This window comes from Heterocephalus glaber, unplaced genomic scaffold (assembly GCF_053883595.1).
Source record: "Heterocephalus glaber isolate CG9 unplaced genomic scaffold, H.glaber_assembly_v1.0 deba00001451, whole genome shotgun sequence".
Classification (NCBI taxonomy): Eukaryota; Metazoa; Chordata; class Mammalia; order Rodentia; family Bathyergidae; genus Heterocephalus; species Heterocephalus glaber.
The window spans coordinates 4,381,587-4,404,789 of NW_028258301.1; the positions used below are offsets into that span (position 1 = coordinate 4,381,587).

A 23,203-nucleotide genomic window follows, 5' to 3' on the forward strand; every position below is an offset into this window, starting at 1 on the left:
TAAGTGGAGGAGCCTGGATGTCGTCAGACTCCAATGCTCTCATTCTTTCCATTTTCTCCTCCACCTTTTTGTGTACAGTCCCAAGACTGACAGTACAATAAATATTTAATGCTAGTTATAAAAAGCCTCTGCCTCAGGGAGCTCACTGGTTGATTTTTGTTCCCATACATGACCTCATTTGGCCTTATTCCCCTGAGCCTGGCTTTAGGCATTCTCCTTTGCAGCTGGATGTCCCCGCACGTCTTCCATGTCTGAGTCTCTTCCTCTGAAACAAGTGCTGTACAAGGACTGCTGTAACAGGCAGAGTTGATGCTACCCTCACAGATGTGGCAACTAGAGAAATGTTGTGCCTGGAGACTGAGATGGAACAATGGGAGGAGGCCCAGCCCCACCCCACCCCCTTCTAGCATTCTTCCCTCCCCCTACTCCTGACTAACAAAACAGATCAATTATAGGGAGTTTTCCATGAAGTATCCCAAACACTTTCTTTTTTCTCCACTCCAAGCCACTCTCTATTTCTAACTCCCAAGATTCCAATTGTAAACTCAGATTTGAAGATGCAGACTTTAGGAAACTGGGTTCTGTTCCCAGCCCTGATACTGCCTGGCTATGTGACATTAAATAAACCTCTTGCCCATATGGGACATAATCTTCAACCAAGAGTATTGTGAGCATCAAATGAGAGAGTTAATGAAAAACTACAGTATATGGAAAAATATTTTCTCTGCTTCTTCTGATACCTCAGAAAGGTCCTTACTTTGTCTATGTTTTGCTTTTAACCTCAAGCATCTTGTCCTTAACTAATGCAATAAAATTTCCTAAATATTTGTGTTTGGCAGGCACTTCCACATTCTCCCTGCTGCCTTGATTCCTGCCACTCCTTGAGGATCCGTCCCCCAGAAAGTCTTTGATGCTCAGGTCCTCATGGTTAACTCTTCCTCTGGGCTTCTAACAATTTTATTTAGCACTAAGTGGTGGCTGTGTTATTTCACTTTTCTTATTTATCAGCTCTGTCTTCCTAACCCAGCTTTGCGTTGTTTTGGGGTTGAGATGATCAGAGAAGGCAAAGACAAACAAACAAACAAGCAAACAAACAACTGAAAGACCAGTCTTATTCATTTCTGGGGTCCCAGGGCCCTGGTACAAGACCAAAAGGAAAGTAGTCATTCACTGATCGTTTGGAGCTATTGTGGCTGCTGGTGGTGATAAGAATGAGGACAAGATTCCTGAACAGATCATTTGTGTAACATTGATAGTCTTTTCTTTCCCTCTAGAAGTTCAGAAATGAAAATAATCCTTCAAACTTCTAGGGGAAGTGAGTAAATAGCTTACAAACCCATATAGGACACTCAAATGTTAAGGCTAAGGGCATCCATGAGAGAGAAGAAAGGAGGAGAGAGACACTAAACAGGTGAAAGAGAAACTGAACTGTGGTGGATTTGAGCATATGAATGTATGAATACTAGTATATTTGAATTATATGTGCATCTTTTATGAGTAACTTCTTTAAATTTGTGTGTGAAAATGCATGAGTTTGCACAGTTGTGATGTTTGTGTATGTGCATTACTGAGTTTTAGATGACAGGTCATTATTGATTCTTAGCACATTTTTATATCAACTCATAGTCAGAGGTCCTGGGTTAAGTTTCTATTTGAAATTCTGTCTACTTTCTTGACGTATCATCCATATTAATGGATTGCCCCCTCTGCCCCGGCCTCCCTGGGACTGTGCCCAGCAGGATGCCAGAGCCATCTCTTCTCCTTTCTCCTCCTCGGAGATATTACTGAAAGCTGATCCCAACTCAGCCTGCCACCCTGAGGTGGGGAGCTCACAAAGGGTCCCCTTTTCTGATTCTATCTCTGGATGATCTCATGTTTAGGTTTCTTTTCTGTATTTCACCCTTATGTTCCTGTCTGTTTTTCTCCGTCCCTCCTTCTTTGGTCCAGCCTTGACTGAAGGTTGGAAAACAACTACTGGTGTGTATGATGTTGGGAAGAAAGGGGCTGCTGCTCTTCTTAATACTCCCAATACCTCCCCCAAATGCTCCCTGAGAGCTGAAATTCAATAGTTTCAAAGTGTTCATGTCTGCTCAATTTCAGAAACACTCACTGAGGGCCTGATCTAAACTAGGCAGAGGGCCAGCTGGTGGTCAAAATTGGAGCATGCGTGATAGTGAACTAAATACTTCATTGCTCCTTAAGACTCTTGACTTATTTGAAAAGCAAATACACAGGGTAGGGATTCCAACACTAAGCCTTGTTCATCATATATGCCTTAATCTTTAGTAAGCTTAGTATTTATTCATTCCTTCTTCTATTGATTTATTCATGTATCTTTAGGGAGGTCATGTAGTTTGTTCAAGAGTCCTAACCAGGAAGACTGGATATAATCCTGATTCAGCTGCTGTCATCTTCCCTCCTTTAACCTCAATTTCCTCACATGCAGACTAGAATTAATGATGATTCCTATTCTTAAATCACTTTCCTTACTTTAAGGAACTTCAGGGAAATGGATGTAGACACACATTCTCTGACTTCCTACTGGAGGCAGGCATTCTGCATGGCAGAATGGAGGCAGGCATCCATTCCACAGCCACACAGTAGGAGAGGGGATGGGACAAGTAAAGATATCAGAAACCTAGAAGTAATCACTCAGAAAGAGCCCCAACTAAGGACTGAGGTTGTAGCTCAGTGGTAGAGGGTGTGAGAGGCCCTGAGTTCTATCTCCAGTACTGCAAAATAAAGAAAATAGATAAATAAATAAAATAAGAAAAAATTTAAAAGCCTGAACTAGAAGGGCAAAAAAGTTTGGAATTGAATTCTAGTCTATTTCTAGCATTTATATAACTTTAGGAAAATCTCTCCCCTCTAAGCTTCAGTTTTCCTAGAATTTCATCCTCAGCTCAGCAATTGCAGTAGTAATTCTTGCTTCCCAAAGATTCTCTCTGTCACTGACGCTGAACCACAGACCTCAAGAGAGATGAGACCAGTGGGCGGCATGTGAGGTGCAGTGCTGTGGACCCAATTAACATCACCATGTAACAGGAGCTCGTGTGAGCTGCCAGACAGAATAAATAAAGCAATGTTTTATCTTCAGTGTTGGGTAACAGTGAGTACAAGACTGGTCCATTATTTGCTATACCTTCACTACACAGACCAACTATGGCTGCCCTAGGCCTCACATGATGAGATACAACCTGATTTCAAGTGTGTGTATAATGCAGCTGGAGAACTGAGTCCCTGAGTGGGTGTCACAAAAGACTCCCCTATAGATGTGAGCACAAGAGTGTAGATTCTGGTGTCTGGTAGATGCAGCTGAGAGTCCTGCTCTGGCACCATATGACTTTGAAGCATCTCTATGGACTACAGTTTCCCTCAGTTATAAAATGGAATTAATTAATGCCTGGGTAATAGAAGGGTTGTGGAAAGTAAATGAGATGATATGAATGAAATCTCTAGCAAATGTGATGTCTCATAAAATGTAGCTATTGTTCCTAATCATATCCATATTGCTTAGTATGTCTATGGTAGTCAGTCAAACCAAAACTCTGGCAATATTTGGAAGCTATGGCTCCTCATTACAAAGTGTCTTTCTTCATCAACAGCAAATGGCCATTTCTCTACCCACAACAGTGCCCTTCCTCATTATTATATCATCAAATGCACTGATATAATCATTAGTAGTAATGCCTCCCATGGTATCTTAGTTTTGTTTTTTTCCCAAAGCAGACAGCGATGAGGAACTGAGGGTAAGTAGCTTATTTGCCAGGTAACACTAGGAAGCAGAAATAAGAGAGAGGTAGACAGTAAAAACAGGCAGAAAACACAAGAAATTGTTTGTGTTAATGAACAAATTGTATTGGGAGATAAGGGCCTCCATCCCTCTAGCCTCTTTCATAATGGAATAAACATACTCCTCAGAGTTGAAGGTTGCCTCCTCGGACATAAATTCTCCTTTGCTTCCCCTTCTTCAGCAAGGCTGATCACTAAAGAAGTCAAGGTTCTCTTGACAAGGGATGCAGGCAGGTGCATGGTACTGTCTACACACTGCACAAAAATCAGGCAGATTGAGGAACTGGGAGCAGGTAGCACAAATGTCTGCAATGCACAGGCACAGGCTGATGAACATGAATGCCTCGCCTTTGTTGTCCCATGGCCAGGAAGTTTGGTGAGGACAGCGTTTGAGTCACCTGAGAACCCCAAGACTCTGGGACAGTGCCTGTAAAGTTGAGCATCCTGTGACTATTTGCTGAGTGAAAGTATTGCAGGTTGGTAAGTTAATTAGATATCTTGTGTGCAGTTAGACAGGACCAGCCCTCCAGGAGCCAACACAGAAGGGGCCAACATGGACAATCAAGACACATTCACTGAAGGCCAGAATTGTAAAAGGAGAGAAACTACACACCCTTGTGCTTCCCCTGGGGATAAATAGCAGTGATTGATATTCCAAATAGGTATCAATCACCTGCGTGGAGGGGTCAAGGTCTTAACCCAGCCTTGACCGGAAATATTCCTGACCCCCATTCTTACCGAAAATCCTTGTAGGCTTGCTATGTGACTTGCTCGCCCATTTGACCCCCATTCAATCAATATTACTTGGATGACTGTACTTGTAATCTTATTGGTTGGTCATGGTTTTGTCCCACTGTATGCCCACCTTGTAAATTTCCATTGGGTCTTATACTTTTGTCCCACTTTGTACCCGCCCTCACCACATGGCTTTGCTGTGTAAAACATCTTTGAAAAGTGGGGTGAGCAGGCAACCCACTTTCCAGTCCCCCTTCTGTCTCTCTTAGGTAGAAGCTTTCTTTCTCCCAATAAATTTTTTCCTACTCTTAACCTCTGTTGTTCCTAGAATTCATTCTTTGATTTTAGAGAACTCAAACTCACATTTGGATATCTAGTAGGTTTGGGAGTCACATCTCTTCCCGCTATATCAAAAGGATGAATGGAGATAGATGGATGGGTGGGGTGGCTGGCTGGCTGGCTGAATGGATATATGGCCCTAGTGGCATTCAAGCCTGGAATCAACATCATAAACAGAACCCAGAAGAGGAGTTGAACCTAGAGTGTTAAGAAAAATAATCTCAGAGTGGGATCAAAAAGGGGAGAGGCCAGGAGGACCAGGAGGCAGAAGCTGGGACTCAGAGGACCTCAGATTTAGACATTCCTTAGCCTTTGCACAACCTTGCCCTCTTTGCTGTCAACTCTGATACTGTTGTGGCAAAGGGAATCCAAATGATCTTTCAGAGACCAGGAGAGTTGGGTAAAATAAAAAAGAAGTTCAGTGCCAGGCAATGGCCAACCTTAGGAAACGAGTCCACATAGGCTGACCATGAGTTAAGACAGTTTCTCCTCTTTATACTTTATACACAGCAGTTTAACTTGCGGTTACATGCCAGAATGTGGCAAGGGCATGAGAAAGCAGCATTAGATGGCAAGGGCAGCATAAGTTGTGATTACAGAATGTAGCAAGGGTGTGGTACAGCAGCATTAAGTACAGGTACTTAGATAGACACACTTCAAGGCTAACTTCTAATCTCTCCGGGAGCAGGCTGCCCCCACAAGAGGGAGGAGGCCCACCCAGAGTCTCCAAGCAGGGATAATTTCACACAAGTTTCAAACAGGGTTTTAGCACAGAGTTCATTAACAAATATTTTACAATAATTATCCATTATGTTTGGTAGCTCTTTCTGCCTCAATACTGTATGAAAGCTGGCCTTCTTTTTATTAATTGGTGCATTTGACCAGTATAAAAGGAAAATAAAAGCAAAGTGTTTGAGATTTTATATGTATTTTGTGTTTGGGGATCTTTATTTTTTATTGCAGTTGAAATCTTAAATGAAGACTTTTTTTTGTTTTGTTTTGTTTTTTTGCTTAACCCTTCAGAAGAACTCTGGGAACCAATTTAGAATTCACATCTCAGAATTAACCCCCAAGATAATTGAGATAGGAGGGATGAAGGGCCTGTTATTTTTCACCAACACCAGTCAGTTTCGGTTGAGGTCACTCTCAAGGGGTGTTAATTTCCTGTCACCTCTGACTGCTGTGGGGTAGGGGGCAGGTGGAGGGAGAGGGGCAAAGCAGGCTCTGGTGGCCCTATAAATGCAGGTGCTACGGTCAGAAGCTGGATAGAATTCCCTCCGGGAGTGAGAGCAAAGCACGTACCCTGACGGCCCATGGCAACCACATGGCTAGTCACTATGAGAGCTGAAATCTGAACACAGATGTGCCTAACTCCAGAGCCCATTCCCTTAGTGATCTGGCTTTGCAGAGAAAGGAAACCTTCCTGTGGACTTGGGTGAGTCACCTCATCTATCAGAACTCCAGGCTCTGATGGCAATAATGCTGCCTACCATATCTAGATCCTGTCAAAAAGTGAGTGGAAGGACTGGCACTTCTGCTTGCCAGCAAGGCTGTCATCTATTCAGCATTACTGACCATTCCCATCGAGTAGGTAGGAATCACATCAGACAGACAGTAGGTGCTTTCCAGGTAATAGCTAACTGCAGAAAATTAATAGAAGATGGCCTGGTTCTCTAAGTTTATGAGATGAGTAGTTTTCTAGATTAATTACACACTATGCAATACACACATGGCTCATTGAAATACAGTCTAAGTCCCCAATGGACTTGGGAGCACTTCATTTTTCTGGCAAGACGGAGAGAAACCACACAATTGCTGATCTTTATGCACTGACAATCTCAGGGTCTGGATTCCCCAAGGAGGGGGCTCAATTGCTCCATAAGCTTCAAATTCAAAGGCCCCTCAATGCTAAGCTCCTGACGAACTGCGTTAAAGTAAAAATGACAGAGATATCAACTGACATGTTTATTAAAAATGCAGATCCTGAAGGAGTCAGGGTGGGCTGCTCCTGCAAATGAGGTTTCAGTTGGAAGTCAGCATGGCCCCAGCCCTCCTGACCAACTTAGGTTTACACATAAGGAAGGGTAGAGTCACGACAAACTGGAGCTTTGAACTCTGATCTTTCTGACAGCAAAAATCCATGTTTAGTCTCTAAAAGCACTTCCGTGTCCTCTCAGATGCAAAATGTTTTAAAGTTTTACCAATCACTGGAAAACAAATGTGAAGTGGTTGCACAGAACCATTTCTATGTGACAGCTACTTGCAGCAAGATCTCTACATTCTGCCCCACCCTAGTCCCTGTCTGTATAAGCATTTATCCAGGTTTTTTGATAGTGTGGAAGATGAGTTGATACTGCAAAGATTTCGGTTTATAAAATTAGCTTGCTTTCTCTTAGGCACTGCAGCTACAATTCAAATAGCTTTAACCAGGTGAGTAATGGTGCTAACATCTCTAATTTCTACTGCTACTAATACTGAGAATTTACATATGTTCTTTGTTTGTTTCAGTACTGAGGATTGAAACTAAAGCCTTCCTAGTGACCAGTCTGGCTTTGAGGCCCAAGTGCTTTGATTCTGTGACATTGTCTCCAACCATCTAGATGTTCTCCAGCCTCAAAATGCAACTTTAAAATCTATAATGTGCCAATATTTCTGCATCCTTATCTCCAGCCTAACACTATCTTAGAAATTCAGATTCATATAGAGAAGTTGTTACCAAGTATGTCTATTTAAACATGATTTCCACATATTTTTGTCTCTGCCCCACATTTCCTGTCTTTTCTATCATGCAGAAGGTACTGCCATCTACCCAATTGCTCAAACCAAATATTTTTCTCAGGCCAAACATCTTATTGTCATTCCTGAATCCTCTGCTTTGATCCTTTATATTGAATACATACATTCATAGACTACACAGTATATCCCAAGTCCCTCCATAAGAGCAGGGTTTCAAGGCTCCTCCTCACACCTCGCACCAGGCATGAATCCTTTCCTGGCCAAAACATGAAGTTGTCTGAATGGTTCTGGGGGAAAAGTCTGAGAGGCCAGGGTATGGGAAAGACATTTGAAGAGCAACTGGCTATTAGTTGGGAAGTAGCTCTTTATCAACTGTATCACTTTGAACAACCAGTCAGTGCACACAGCTGCAAAGGCCCCCAAGTTCAAACCACATAAGCCTCTACATTCACCCTCAGTGACGGGGGCAACCCCTCTATTTCCCCTGTGTGGTGAGTTTTCAGTCCCTAAGATCCCAATCTGAAGAGGAAGGTAACCCAGGGAGGAGCACACAGCTGAGGGAGTCAGCCAGCCAGCAAGCAATGGAGATGCACCCTTGAAGGAGTCCCTGCAAAGCTCATCCTATTGCTGGATGTTCCATTTACATGACCCAGTTTGTGTTGAATTTTCAAGCTTTTGCATCTGAAACATCATATCTGAAAAAACCAAAGTGAGGCCCAGAGAAGTGTCATAGCAAAGCATGTTTCCAAGGGTCTCACCAAAATCTTCCCCTTCCTGAAGTTCTGAGTAGCACGAACCCTCCCTTCATCCTGGAGATGTCAGGAGGGAACAGCTCAGGCGCCCTGTGCCCCAGTTGTGTGTTGGGCTGGCTGCTGTGCTTGTTTATTAGTGAAATGCATCTGATCTGAGAGGCCCGCTTGACAGGTTCATTACATATCAATTTAATTAGCTGATTTACATTTAATTTACATTTCAATTAATGTCTTTAGCAACAAAATGCTGCCTTAATAGAGTAATTGCCTGTTAGGCAATATGTAAAAGAATAAATAGTCACATTCTGAGGAAGAATTCCTATTTTCAATTTTTTATTACCATAAATAACTGAAATAATTTTTGCTCTTTAGGGCCCCGTCCCGGTTTCCTTCTGGGCCTAATTATAAAGACTTAGTACCTCATTAAGCAAAATGGTTTTGGAGTTACAGAAAAATATTACCCTGAATGTGACTCATTAGTTTCAACAAAAGAAGGGTAAACTGTGATAGGAGGCACATTTGGGGGAACTGGTGGATTTGACTGGCAACATGGGCAAGCCTGGTGGCAAGGTGGGTCTGTCCTCATGCCTGTTGGTTTCCCGGGTGTTCAGGCTACCTTAAGTATTTCTAGAGACTTGGAGCTCAGTGATCTCTTGAGGCAGGCATTACAGAGCTCTGGGTTTTTTCAGTTCTGTCTTATACTAAGGAAAATCTATCCCTCTCCTTATAGCAATTTTAGTAGGTACCTGTTAGTGCTTTTTTTTTTTCCTGGAGATGCATTTTTTTTTTTTGGTACCGGGAATCGAACTCGGGGCTTTGCGCTTGCGCAGCAGGTTGCTAAACCACTGAGCTAAATCCCCGGCTCTCCTGGAGATATATTGGTTTGGGGGGGGGGGGGTTGGTACCGGGGATCGAACTTGGGTTCTTGCGCTTGCAAGGCAGGGGGCGGAACCACTGACCTAAATCCCCGGCCCTGGAGATGCATTGTTAATAGTTGTGTAGTAAGAACCTGGCAGCTGTGTCTCAGAATAGGCAGGGATAGAAATGAGCAGGGACATGAAGGATGGGCAAATGGTCTGAGAAATGAGGAGAATGAGATTCTGCATTTGAGAGGCGAAGAGGAAGAACTGCCAAACACCAGGCTGAATGCTAGGGAAGAAGAGAGACAGGACAGAGGTTTGTCTGTGTGAAGAGTCAGGCACAGTGTCCCAGGGCAAAAGGTGCTGGCTTGTGCCTTGAGAGATGGCTGTGTATCTTCCAGGAAGCTGCTTCCTGGCAAATACGACAACGAGCGAGTACTAAACTCTGAGAGCTCTAGGGCCAAATGACGGGAGCTCTTTAACCTGGGGTTATGCTTCCCCCTAGAACCTTGGCAATCCTTGGGCATGCTGCAGCAGGCTTGCTTACTGTTGGATTATATCCCACACTGCCACCACGTGGGAGCCGGCGTAAGAGCAGGAGTGGAACATCCGAGCCTCTGTTCTTTTGTTCATTTGACTCAGAAAGCCCAATGAACCCTCGTTTGGATTGGATTCTTAGCCAATCAGGAGAATGAATGGAGTACTCGGGAAAAGGACTCCCAGAAAATGACGCATGTGGGGATAAGACAAGGGCGATCTTGATTATCTAACTGAACAAAAGGACCATATCTGCACTCTCATATTTTGAAAGATTCATTCCAAGTATACAACCACTGGTTCTAGCTTTCTTCTCTTTCCCACTTGGAACCAGCCTGCTGCAATATCTGAATCTAAATAAGAGCGGTTAGCCTCTCCACCTTCGCTTATTCCTAAATCACAGTTCCAAAGTAAACACCTTCAATCCTTCTCAACCACTATTTTGTTGTGGTAGTTTCTTTTTTCCCTTAGGCTAAGGTTTTTAGATGCATTGACAACTTATCCTCTGCAAGTTATTTGATTTATTGATAGCCTTTTAAAAAAACAATTTCTCAAATCTGAAGGCAAACTGCAGAATTGGTCAGCATAGTTCAGCTATAGGAGGCTGGCAGGATAACAGCAGCTGGTCCTCACCAGTAGGGGTTATCTGAAATTTCTACTTTTGTTTTCTGTTATTTCTCTAATAAGTTTAGAGCGGAAATCTCAGCCCTACAAAACCCAGCCCTGCTTTTTTTTTTTTTTTACAACAAATAGTTTTTACCACTTTCTTTTCTATATGTAATTCACAGAAAATACAACTTACATGAGCACTTAACTTTTAAAAACACATGTGTATTCTAAAGGAGAAAACAAAATGAAGTAATATATGATAGAACAATATATATTGCCAGTTCTAATTGCTCTGGCATGACTACATAAAAAGACCTAATGAAGTAGTGCACACTTTGATCTCTTCCTGTGATTTCTTGAATGTGAGAACTGCAAAAGCAAACCGACTCAATCATGACTGTCGATTTGGTGGTTTACTACCACTAGCCGTGAGCAATGTGCTTTATTAAATTATTATACAACTCTTGATAAAGTTCAAAATATAGTCTTCTCTTGATTTCAAAGAACAGTGCATTGCTGGAAAATTTGGTCTATAGTGAAACCATGCAGAAAAGACTGAGTTTATATGTGAAGTGAGGTTAGGTCACAAACTCAGACATTTACAAATAAATTTTTCATATGTAAGAATGGGTAAAGGGATAGGATCTGGGAATGCTGGACAATTCCTCCTTGTGTAGGACCACCTGCCATTTATGAATCTTGCCTGATAAATGCCAGGAGCATCACTAAGTAGCTATGATCACCATTTTCAAATGGCTTGCAAGTTTCCGAAACACTGACAGGGAAAGTGAAATCATTCCTATGGAAAATCTCCCGTCTAAAGCCATGCAGATTTTTGCCTCTGTTTCCTTCCTTAAAACTGCAGCTTCCAGGGCCGGGGATTTAGCTCAGTGGTTTCGCCTCTTGATGCGCAAGCGCGAGGATCAGAGTTCAATCCCCAGTACCAAAAAATCCAAAAAAAACCCCAAAAAACTGCAACTTCCTGCCCTATTAATATGAGTACCCAGCGGGTAGGAGCAGAGGACTAGTTTTGTTCTATATTCCCAGCTGTTCTCCTGCCGGATGGATTCCTCAGGGCTGCCATCATCATATTTGGAAGATCATGCAAACTAGGTTTCCTTGGTTCTGGCCTTCTTTATGAATCATAACAGGGTTGTGTTTATCCACCCTGGGAACTCTGCCACCCTGTGACAATGTCCCACCCATATAATCTGTCATTACCCGGTCTGTGGTCATCAGCCTTACTTCAACAGACAGCACATGTAATTCTCTGCTTCCCTGACATTCTGCCAACCACTCCACCCACACAATAGGCCAAAGGGCCAAAATTGACACTTAATCAGTGGGTGATAGGGTGGGGTAGCTAAAGACTCCAGATTCCTCTCCCTTTAGGCTGGATAACTCTGGAGTGTATATTCTCAATGGTTTTCAGAGTTCCTCAGTGGGATTAAGCTCCAGTTGCCCTTGGGAGAAACTTGCTTGATAGCATACCCTTGATTGGTCTCCTTGCTTTTCCTTCTGGGGAAAAAGAGGGACGAGGGACTCAGGTGTTTAATGGCTCAGACTCAGATCATTGTCGCTTCATTCCTCAAGCCAATTAGATTTCATGTGATGCACCTGAGTGGGATCCATGGAGCTTCAAGGAATTTATCCTGAAGGAGGCAGCCCATGACTCTTGTTCTGGAATTTTCATGAGTTTGTGGATCGATAGGGAGGAATCACACTGTGCACTTGATACTGGGTGTTGCCTTTCTGTTGTCTGCCAGCTCAGCCCTGGGGGACATGGCTCACACTCATCAAGAATAGATATGAAAATCAGAAAAGGCACTTGCCTCTGGTAAATTTGATTGATTGTACTTCGGACTGAACTCAGGGGCACCCTACCACTGAACTACATTTTGACCCTTTTTATATTTTATTTTGAGAGAATATCTCACCAAGTTGCCCAGGCTGGCCTCAAACTCATGATCCTCCTGCCTCAGCCTCCCTAGTAGTTTGGATTACAGGCATGTGCCACTGTGCTGGGCTTGGTAAATTTTTTTAAACAGCTGTTTTCAGTAGTCAGAACCTATGAACTCTGGCTGGGGAAAATGTTTTCACAAATGTTTTTTTGGGGGGTGGGGATTTAGCTCAGTGGTTCCGCCACTTGCTGTGCAAGCGCAAGGACCCAAGGTCAATCCTGGTACCCAGAAAAAAAAAAAGATCCTTGCTCTAGAAACAGCCAAGTAAGTTAGGTACAGACACAGAAACGATTATAAAGAGTGACAGTGGAGGTGCATGTTCCTGCTCTTCTCTTGCCACAGTGTAGTACCAGTTGACAAAGAAGACCACAAAGAAATGCAGTAGAGGGTGACTGTGGCACCCATGACCAGATGGCTTCCCTGGCTCCTGAAGACATCCTTAACCACCAGCACTAATAGGGAAGGGGGTATCTGAGGGCAGGCTCCAAAGTCCCAGCTTTACTGAATGGGGCTCAAGCTAGTGGCCTGTGATTATGGTAAGTATATTCTCACTCACCAGCAGAGCTGGACTACTACAATGCAATGGAGTGAGGCCCACGTTTTGCTTCGGGTAGTGCATTCCAAAGGTGCCCTATGACTGCAGAGTAGACAGGGGCTTTCTTTTCCTCTTTACAGTTTATTGGCAAAGTATCAAATGTTTTAGAGGGCAAATGCTGCCATCTCCCCAGCTGTGCTCAGCGGTTACTGCCAGCAAGGATGTTTCAGTTGGGACTCACGCTAGGGTAACTTCGGGTTTAAAAGCCAGCCTCTGAATGCATCTCTTCATTGCCCTTTATATGTTGCAAGTCAAAGAGGCCCAGAGGGAGGCTTGGTGATTGGCAAACTTCCCACCACAGTGATGAGAAGTTCTTTGTGTGGCTACAACAGCTGGGGCTGAAGGGAGGGCGCACAGACGGCTTATCTGGGAGGTCCAAAGCCCCAGTGACAAGCAGAGCAAGTCCCCCAGCTGAGCTCAGGCAGGGCACTGATGATACTTTACCAACTACCAACAGTATCAGGCAGCTTCTTTTTTATAATATCAGCTCTGTTGTTCTTGCTCACTTCTCTTCTTCCACCTAAACCTCACTTGCACACTTAGTCACACAGGCAACATTCAAATACCTGCTATGTGACCCTTGTCACTAAGACCGACTGACAGGTTGCTTGTAAGTTCAGGAGATTCCAGAGCCCCTCACTCACTCGCACTGGCCCTTCCCCTGTAAGGTGTTCCCCTGGTAATATGTTTCTGCATATTGCAAAAGGTACGGTAATGGCAATCTTCTCAGACACTTGTCTTTTTCCACTCCAGCTTCCCCTCCGTCTCACTTGCCTTCACATATAGTGGCCATGGAGCGGCTATGCCCAATTTTCGAATCCAAGTACAGGAAAGTTGAACAGGAGTTTGCATTTAGTGTACTGTACTTGTGTGATTCATACTCGCTTGCCAAGTACAATTCAATTCTTAGGCCCTCTTAAGTGTAGCAATGGCTTCCACTAATATTGCTGCTATCGACTGCAATCAGCTTGCCCAGTGCTGTGACTTAATGTGGGACCTCTCGAGCAATGTATCAGGACAAACTGAGAATTCAGAGTATGTAGAACCGGTACTACCCAAGGAAGTGTGAAATGTCCTAAAATCTTATAGCACATAATAAAAGAAACATGATAGAGATTTTTTTTTTTTTGGTACCAGGGATTGAACTCGGGTCCTTGCACTTATGCAGCAGGCAGCGAGACCACTGAGCTAAATCCCCAGCCCAGATAGAGGTTTTTAAAATAAGTCTAAAACAGGGCTGGGGATTTAGCTCAGTGGTTTTGCCGCCTGCTGCGCAAGCGCAGGGACCCGAGTTCAATCCCCGGTACCAAAAAATAAAGAAATAAGTCTAAAACATTTATGAGATAGACCAAAAAGGAGTTGTGTTATGGTTTGGATCAAAAATGTCCACCAAAGGCCTCACACATTAGTAAGCAGGGCTTTTGGAAGTGCTTGAGTGGCAGGGGCAATATAGCTGGTTTGCTGTTAGGAGGTGGGAGGTGTCTCTCCCTTCCCAGCTCCTCACTTCCTGCTCACCATGACATGAGCAGCTGTCCCCCACTATGCCCCTCTGCCATGCCATTCTGCCCTGGAGCTGACCAACTGTGGGCTGAACTATGAGCCAAAATAAACTTCTCCTCCTATGACTTGTAGGTGTCAGGTATTGTGCCTCAGCGACGAGAATGTGACTAAGACAAGCGGTGAGGTTAAAATAAATCTGAATCCTATAAACTAAAAACCAAATTCTGATCAGTTATGCTAGAAGAAAGACCAGATTATCTTTCTGTTTTCTCAAAAGAAAATGATCTTGCAGAAATTTTAGTCAAATGAAGAGGTGATCGAAGAATAAATATGGAAATGTAGGGGGAAATAGTATGTAAATATATCAGGCAGTTATCAATAAAATTAGGGTGTAAGTTTTCTGGATTTTGAGATTTTTTTTAAAGTTTAATTTGTGGTTCATTCTCTCATTATGAATATATATGCACCTTTTATTTAATTTTCCATTAATAGAATTTTGTATTTTTTTTTCAGAAAAAGGGCTCTCCAAATTACATAAACTTCAGGCTCCAAAAAACCTGGGAACTCCCTCCACCTCAGGCACCACTACTCGAAATAGAAGATTCAAGATCTGTCCATTGGCTTCCAGGATTTCACAGGCTGCCAGCCCAGCCTGATATATAAACTAACAGTTACATAGAGTATCTCCACAAAGTACAGGGTCTTCACCTTACTTTCTATCTTCACTTCATTGTCTTTTTTTTTTCTTTTCTATTCTATTCAGATTTGACTGTTTGAGGAGCTCAGTGTCTTTTGCTTGCTCTCATGGTGTTTCCATCCCTCATTTCTGCCTCTAACCTTTGAGGCATTCTCAGACTCCTTTCTTCCTGCATAGCAACTTCACAATCCATCCCATTGCACTGTGCAAAGCAACTGAACCCTCTTCATTTTTACTACACTAGGCTATCTTGGGTGTGTGTGTGTGTATGTGTGTGTTACTGGGGATGGGACCCAAAGCGCTCTGAGCTAAAATCCCAACCCTTTTTATATTAATTTTTAGAGATATCTCTCTAAATTATATAGCCTGGCTCCAAATTTGCCATCTTCCTGCCTCAGCCTCCCAAGTAGCTGAGATTAAATGTGTGCACTACCATGCCTGGAAGCTCTCCTGGTTCTTTCCCTTGTTTATACCTATGCAAAAGTCCTAAAATTATTTGTACAAAAAAAAAGGCTTTCCCAAAAAGGAATTAAGAAGACATGAGTTTTAAAATAACAATTTATTTCTGTTTCACCAGGTGTATGCTTGACTCCTTTTTCTCTTCCCCAGTTTTCCCAGTGAGCTGTGTTCTCCTGTACAACACTGACAAAAGGAAATTAAGAACACAAAGAAAGATTTAAAAGAAATAGGACTTCAAGGGCTATGAGAAAAGGGAGCTCTGTCTCATCCTACCCTAAACATGCTGCCTATTTGGGCCTTGGTGGCATGGAGAGTGGAATAGCTGTGCTGTCCCTACCAGAGTGGAAGCTCTGGAAGGACAAAGGCTTTATCTGATTCTTTTATGTATGTACTGTGCTTGGTGGCATGGATTCAATAAACATTTGATGAAAGAAGAGACAGAGGAGAGACACATTAGCACTAAAATTGCTACATTTTATAAAACGAGTTCACCAAACCTTTCTGTGTCATCTGTGTCTCCATTTCAAAAGGATCTCCTACTCTTCTGTTATGTATTACTCCTTCCCTCAGGCTCCAGAGAGGTGCTAGTCCTCCTGTTCAAAGTCAACCTCTCTACCAGCGGCCTTGACCACAGACTCTCCTGAGTCTTCCAGAATAGAGATTCAATAATCATCTTCCTGATTCATGGTGACAGCCTCTCTCTAACTCTCTACTGTCTCTTTTCGTTCAGTCAATAACCATATTCAAATGTCACTCCCATCCCCCGCTCCTTTCTGGGTTATGTTCTTTGTAACAGCCATCTGTGAGCTCGCCTTTCTTCTGCAATTGCTGTCTCTGCATCATGCTTGGCATTCATTTAGATTCATCTGTTAACTGAAATTCATCTGCTGAAGGTCACCAGTGACCAACTTCCAAATCTGTTGGGAACTTTCAGAACTTACCAACACAGAACATGGATGGTCATCGCCTCATCCCTGAAACTCTTTTCTCTATTGGCTTCCATGACACTGAGCTCTGCTGCTTACTCTTGTGCCCACTGTGTCCACCTCCTTCATGGCCATCCAGCAAGGTGATTTTTGTGAATAGAGACTTTTATTTTCCACAACTTTCAAGGGAAAAAAAATCACCTCATATTGGGAAAAGGTCTCCCTATTAACAATGTTCAAACTTCTCTAGGATGGATGTGACTTACAATAGAAGTAATGTTAATAGCTTTTTGGGGACCATTGTGGCATTTTGCTGAGTCCTTATCGTTCTTGTATGGATAAAATTGGGTTGAAGCTTGGGAGGCCCTCTACCAGGTAGGAAGTAATGCCTAAGTCCAGCAGACTGTCTCAAACAAGGGCTCATAACTTCATATTCCCACCTTTTATTTTCCAAAAGCAAGGCTTAATATAAGTCTATTTTCCCTAAGAATATTATTTAAGAACTTAGAAAAGATTCTTCATTGGCTTATTACTTTCTAAAACTCAGCTATAGGAATGACAATCTAATTATTATTGATTATGCTAGTATTATCTTTTTTTTTTTTGGTACTGGGGATCAAACTCGGGACCTTGCGCTTGTGAGGCAGGAGATGGAATCACTGAGCTAAATCCCCAGCAATGTTAGTATTACCTTATTTAAGGATACAAAGTTAATGAAACAAAAATTCTTCTGAGTATCTATTATTACAGTAGTTGTATAATACATTTAAACCTAAACACATATTTCCAAGGAGTACAGTTTATATTATTCTATACAAGAAAATGCTTATTTCAGTTTATTACTAATTTATCTCTTCATTATAAACTATATCAGAAATTTGAAGTCTTATTTCTCTTAAACCTTCCATACTCTACTTTGTGATAAAGAAGTCTAGTTAACACTAGATTTAAAAATAGTTCTGCTTCAAGATATAGAAGAGTCTTCAACTGGGATAACAGGAACATGCTTTGAAAAACAGATTTCTAGTCAAAGGCCAGATCATAATAACATATATAACATCTAGTCAGTCACAATATAACAGTTACTCTTGTCATCATGACTACTTGATGATATTGTATCTTAAATGAATCAGTCTGTTTGTTACTGATATTAAAATAATGCATAATGTTGAGATGGATCATTTTATAGCAAAAAGAAGTATCTTTGAAGTAGGACATATTTCATTTTACATTCCTGCTCTACCAGGTACTATCTTTGTCCTCTGGCAAGTTAATTTACTCTAATCTTTCCTTATTTGTTAAAAGGGGGAAACAAATATCTTTTGAGTTATGTGAGGTATACAGTTATGTATCTGAGATACCATGTACACTGCCTGAATATAAATGCCATGGAATAGTTACTGTGGCTATTATTATTCTTAGTAGGCTTATTACTAATAAAGGCACAGTTTTGCTGACAGTGCCTTCTCTTATGGAGATTTGAGCATGAATGAAAGATAATATAGGCCTTTAAAAATACCTCTGACCTTCTGATCATGTGGTCAGACAGTCTGAGTTATTGTATTCACTTCATAAATGCAAGGTAGGCTGTATAAAAGAAAAAAGGCTATAGCTCATTCTCTCAAAGTATTCATCAAATGAGGTAAGATTTTTCAGAGAGATTAAGACTTACATTTTTCACTGGACTTACTTCCCATAAAACTTCATAGAGGATAAAATGAGAGAAATGTAGAGACAGTACTATTTCTATTTTATCTGCTACCTGCACTAAATCTTCCTGGGGTATCATTAATTATAGTGGTGCCATTCACAGTACTGCTGGACAGGAAAATTTTCACCCAAAATTCGATGCCTTGGCTCAGAAACTGGCAGCTGAATTTTTGTGAGGCTGAAGTGTGAGTGCTATGGCAGAAACAACATCTTCAAACCAGATGTAACACAGAATAAGAATAATACGCAGCCAGGGATTTAGACTGAAGTAGTGGTTTTTTTTGTCTGTGGCACACTGCTTCTGAACAGCTCAAATAATTAAAAACAAACAAACAAACAAACCCAGGTGGGATCTAAACAACTCAAACCAGGTAGGATCTCAAAAGACATCCATCTTGGACATTGCTGATATGAGAATATAAAGGAAAAGAATACAAATGTGCTACCATGGAGTCTGTATCAAGCCATCATGTGCTAAGTACAAGTTTTACCAATTATGAAGTGGACAGTACATATACAGGAAAAGGGGAGGTAAGGTTCAGAGAGTTAAAACAGCATGCCCAGGTCACGACATTGGCAAGTGATAAAAATAGTATTGGCCTCAAGTTGACCTGACTGCAAGGGCTGAACTTTCTCCACTGAAGAGTTTTACCACAGGAAAGAGGTACATAGGTACAGAATTCCTGGAAGAGAGGTCTTCAATCCAATCCAACACATAACTGAGCACCTTTGCCTACTAAACTCTCTATTTAATTTTTTTTTAAAAAGCTATGTTATTGTTCACTAAAAGCCTACAATCTTGGGAACAGACCACGTACTTGATCTCAAAGTATCTTTCTTCATTTCTGTAAAGTGAAATAATTAGAATATTTAAAAAAATTTTATCAGAAAAATCTTTTTTTTGTTTGTTTTGTTTTTTTGGTACCGGGGATCGAACTCAGATTCTTGTGCTTGCGCAGCAGGCGGTGAAACCACTGAGCCAAATCCCCAGCCCAATCAGAAAAATCTTTTTCCCTTAGATATTTGGAGGGATCCTAATGGCTATAAAATAGAATGATAGGACCGGGGGTTTAGCTCAGTGGTTCTGCCACCTGCCTCGCAAGTGCAAGGTCCTGAGTTCAATTCTCAGTACCTCCCCCCCCCCCAAAAAATCAGAATGATAAAGGAACACACAGAAGAGCCAATTCTCCATGATGGATGTATTTATTATGTATCACAAATATTTACTAATACATTTTTTGAAAAATTCACAGAACATTGAAAAAAAGACACTCAAGAAAAAAATACTCAATTCTTTTTATTTATGAATAACTAGAATGACTTGGTTTCTAAAGTCATCCAGATCCAATCAATGCTTTTTCTCCCCTTTGAAAAAATTACTAACTCATGAATTTTCAGTAATCCCCCCAGGATGTCCCTGTCCTACACGTACACGGAGTCTATGAATATGTTATTTTTCATGACAAAGGGAGAATAAAGGTTATAGATGGAATTAGGGTTGCTAATCAGATGGTCTTTAGATAGGGAGAGTATCCTGTTAATCTAGATTGGCTCAATGTAATCACAGAGTTCTTAAAAGGGAAGAATGGAGGTAGGAAGTAAGTCAGAATGATGCAATGTGATAGACTTGCTGTGTAGGTTTTGACTTTGAATATGGTGATAGGAGACCATGATCTAAGGAACACTTGTGGCTTCTAGAAGCTGAACAAGGTAAAGAAATTGATTCCTTCCTAGAGCTTTCAGAAAGGAACTGACCTTATGGTTTCAGCCCAACAAGACCTGTGTCAGAATTCTGACCTACAGAACTGTAAGATAATAAAGCTGTGTTGTTTTAAGCTGTTGAGTTTGTGATGCTTTGTTATGGTAGCAATAGGAAGACAGCACAGTGGTTGTCATCTCTGTGAGAATATCAGTAGGAATACTGGAACAAATGATAAACTATGCTAAGCATTGAGAGTTTAAAAGATTTACCAGATCAACTTATAAAAATAAAATATCTGTACAGTTACAGTAACTAGTAAATATGCAGAGAAATTAAGGAATTAATGCCGATAGCACAAAGAAAAAGAACTACAGTTAAATACTGTCTCTAAATACTTTTCTCATTGTTGAGATAAAATACTCAACACCCAAAGTTAAAGGAGAAAAGGGTTTTTGTTTTGTCTTTTGGTACTGGTGATTGAACTCAGGACCTTGCACTTGCAAGGTGGGCATGATGCCGCTGAGCTAAGTCCCCTGCCCTAGGAAAGCTTTATTTGGCTTACAGTTTGTAGAGGTTTCAGTTCATAGTTGGCTGGCTCCAAGGCAAGGTGGCACGGCAGAGGGGCATTGCAAAGGAGAAACAGTTCATGGTGGGCAGAAGGCAACAAGGTAGTAAAGAAGCAAAGCAGAAGCAACAACAGTAGCCCTCTTTCTGTTCCTTATATCCTATCCAGGCTATCCACTCTTAGGGTGGATAGCACTTCCACCCAGGGTGGGGCATCCTTAATCCTAGCATCACACCATAAATCAATCCAGCATTACATCCTTAATCCCAGCATTACATAATCTAGACCCAGCCACCTCCAAAAAGCCCCACCTATGATCACATGAGGCTTTAGGGGACATCTAGATATAAACTTTAATACCTGAATTGAATCCCCAGTACCACTAAAACAACCCCTACTGAATTAATTTATTAATTGCTAACTAGAATATATGGAACTCCCATAAGACAAAAATTGCAGTAGAAATAAAAAAGGGGGAAGATATCAATGAATAATATATAATACAGATAGCAGAAAATTTATAAGCACATAAAAACATGTAGTCAGACTTGTCAGTAATCTGAGAAAATCAATAGTGTGATGATATTTTATATCTTGTGAAACACAAGAAAGCTTGATAGTGCTAGGGTTGGGAAGAATGTGAGACTACCGTAACCCTCAAATGTTGCTGGTGAAAGTGCATTCTGGACAGCAACTTGGAATTATTTGTTCAAACTGAGAATACTCCTACTCTGTGACTTAACATATGCCCCACATGTGCAAAATCTCATAGTCAGTTCACTCCTATTCTACTACACATGTTAAGATATGTACAAGAATGTTAATAACAATTTTGTTAATAATCACTAAAAATTGAAACAGTACAAATGCCCATCACTAGTAGGAAGGATAAACAAATCAGTATACAGTATATTCTGTATTGGAATATTGTCCAACCGTGGAATAAATTTCAGCTATACTTCATCAACACTGGGTGAATCAAACAAGTGAGAGAAGCAAGTCATAGAATACATACAGTATTAATTCCATGTAAATAACACCAATAATAGGACAAATTAAACATATCTTGTTTGGAAATGCATACACGAAAGCAAAGGGAGCCTTGTTATAAAAAACAAAGTCAATGTAGTTGCTACTTTCAGAGTAGGAAGGCAACACAATGAAATAATCAGGGCGTTTCCAAGGCACTATTAATGTTCTATTTGGTAACTGGGTGTTAGTTGCACAGGCATTGTTCTTTATTAAGATGGATGTGTTTTATACACTTCTATGTATATAACGTATTTTGCAATAAAAATGATTTTAACAAGACTGGATTGGGTAATCTCTCCAGTTCTTTTTTTTTTTTTTTTTTTTTTTTTTTGTGGTACCGGGGAAAGAACTCGGGCCCTTGGCGCTTGCAAGGCAGGCGGGGAAACCACTGAGCTAAATCCCGGCCCTCTCAGCTTCTTTTTATCTTTGATGGTCAGGCCACTCCCAACTGGATTTGTGGTTGGCCCCTCACTGACTATCCAATTTAAGCAATATGTATTGGGCGAATTAGGAGCCCTGAGGGAAATGGAGACCTCACTAAGAAAGAGATCACAGAACTAGGAAAAAGATTGTGATGATAGTTCAAGTTCCTCTTCCCAAGCAGGCACCTGGGGTTTTACTTGAGAGCTCTCAGATTCCTGTCTCGTTCTGCCTTGGTTAAAACTCTAATCTTTAGTTTCTTCATGCTGGTTTTGTAAACTATACCATGAAATTCAATAATAATAATTATTATTAATATTATACAGTTGGAGAAACTGAGGCCACAGAGGGACGGCACTAGCCCAAGGTGCCATCGCCACATTGGAACTCGACCTCAGAGTCGGTCTCCTGTCCCGTGTAGCGTCCCATTGTACAGGGGTTCTCCTTCGGCGGGCTTTGAGTTTACAAAGTGACGTCATAAGAGGACCGCCCCGCCCCTTCTGAAGCCCCGCCCCTAGGCCCCCGCCCACGATCATGGAGCCCAGCCCCTGGCGCTGTCCCTCGAGCGACGCTGGGGCGCTCCCCGCCTGGCCTCTCTTCCGGCCCCGCCCCTACTGGCTGCCGTGACAACAAGTCAGCGCCCCTTGTTCAGCTGCTGCTCCCGCGGGACCGAGGCTGGACTGCGGGCCCCGGCCTGGGGGCCACAGCTGCCACCACCGCCACCTCACCGTCCCCGTCCCGCCCCGCGTTTCCCCGCCTCTCTCAGGACCGTGGCCGGGGTCCCTCCCAGCCGCCCCACCTCGCGCGGATGCCGAAGATGAAGGCGCTGCAATGCGCCCTGGCGCTGGAGATCCGCTCAGTGAGTATCTGTCGGTCACCGACCCCGGGAAAACTGACTCTGGGACGCCCCCCCTCCGGTCACCTCCGAGAGCCCTGGATTTCTTTTAACTTCCTCCACCCTCCGGGTCGTCCCTGTGGAGCTCTGACTCCGGGGCACCCCCGTCCTCCGCCACCTCAAAGTGGTGAACCCCTTCTCACTCCGACGGCGCAGAGGCCTGGCCCCCAACTCCGCTCTCCTAGCTGCATCCCAGCTTCTAGTTTTGGTGCTTCCAAGTTATTTCCAAGCCATGTCCAAGTTCCTCTCTCGCCTCCAACTTTCCTGTGAGTGGGGACGCTGGTGTTCTCTCTACCCCTGTTTTCTTGGAGAGTTGCTGCCCCAGCCCCTCTCTGGGTCGAGAGTGTGTGGATTTCCTCCCAGAGGCTCCAAGCACACCCT

General features: G+C 42.4%; 2 protein-coding genes across 8 annotated transcripts in view; both read left to right on the forward strand.

The window, feature by feature from the left end:
- LOC101710436 (AGBL carboxypeptidase 4) overlaps positions 1-21,786 on the forward strand; it is a 1,386,524-nt gene extending 1,364,738 nt beyond the window's left edge. The window contains exon 13 of the mRNA XM_087214859.1: positions 14,930-21,786. Within this exon, the coding sequence (XP_087070985.1) occupies positions 14,930-14,954 (25 nt within the window). The 3' untranslated portion in view covers positions 14,955-21,786. The remainder of the gene's footprint in view (positions 1-14,929) is intronic.
- Positions 21,787-22,435: 649 nt separating this feature from the next.
- The window catches only part of Spata6 (spermatogenesis associated 6), a 140,645-nt gene continuing 139,877 nt past the window's right edge, over positions 22,436-23,203 (forward strand). For all 7 annotated transcript variants that reach the window (XM_087214862.1, XM_087214864.1, XM_004869295.4 and 4 more), the window contains exon 1: positions 22,436-22,786. In XM_087214862.1, coding sequence (XP_087070988.1) covers positions 22,736-22,786 — 51 coding nt within the window. In that variant the 5' untranslated portion in view covers positions 22,436-22,735. The remainder of the gene's footprint in view (positions 22,787-23,203) is intronic.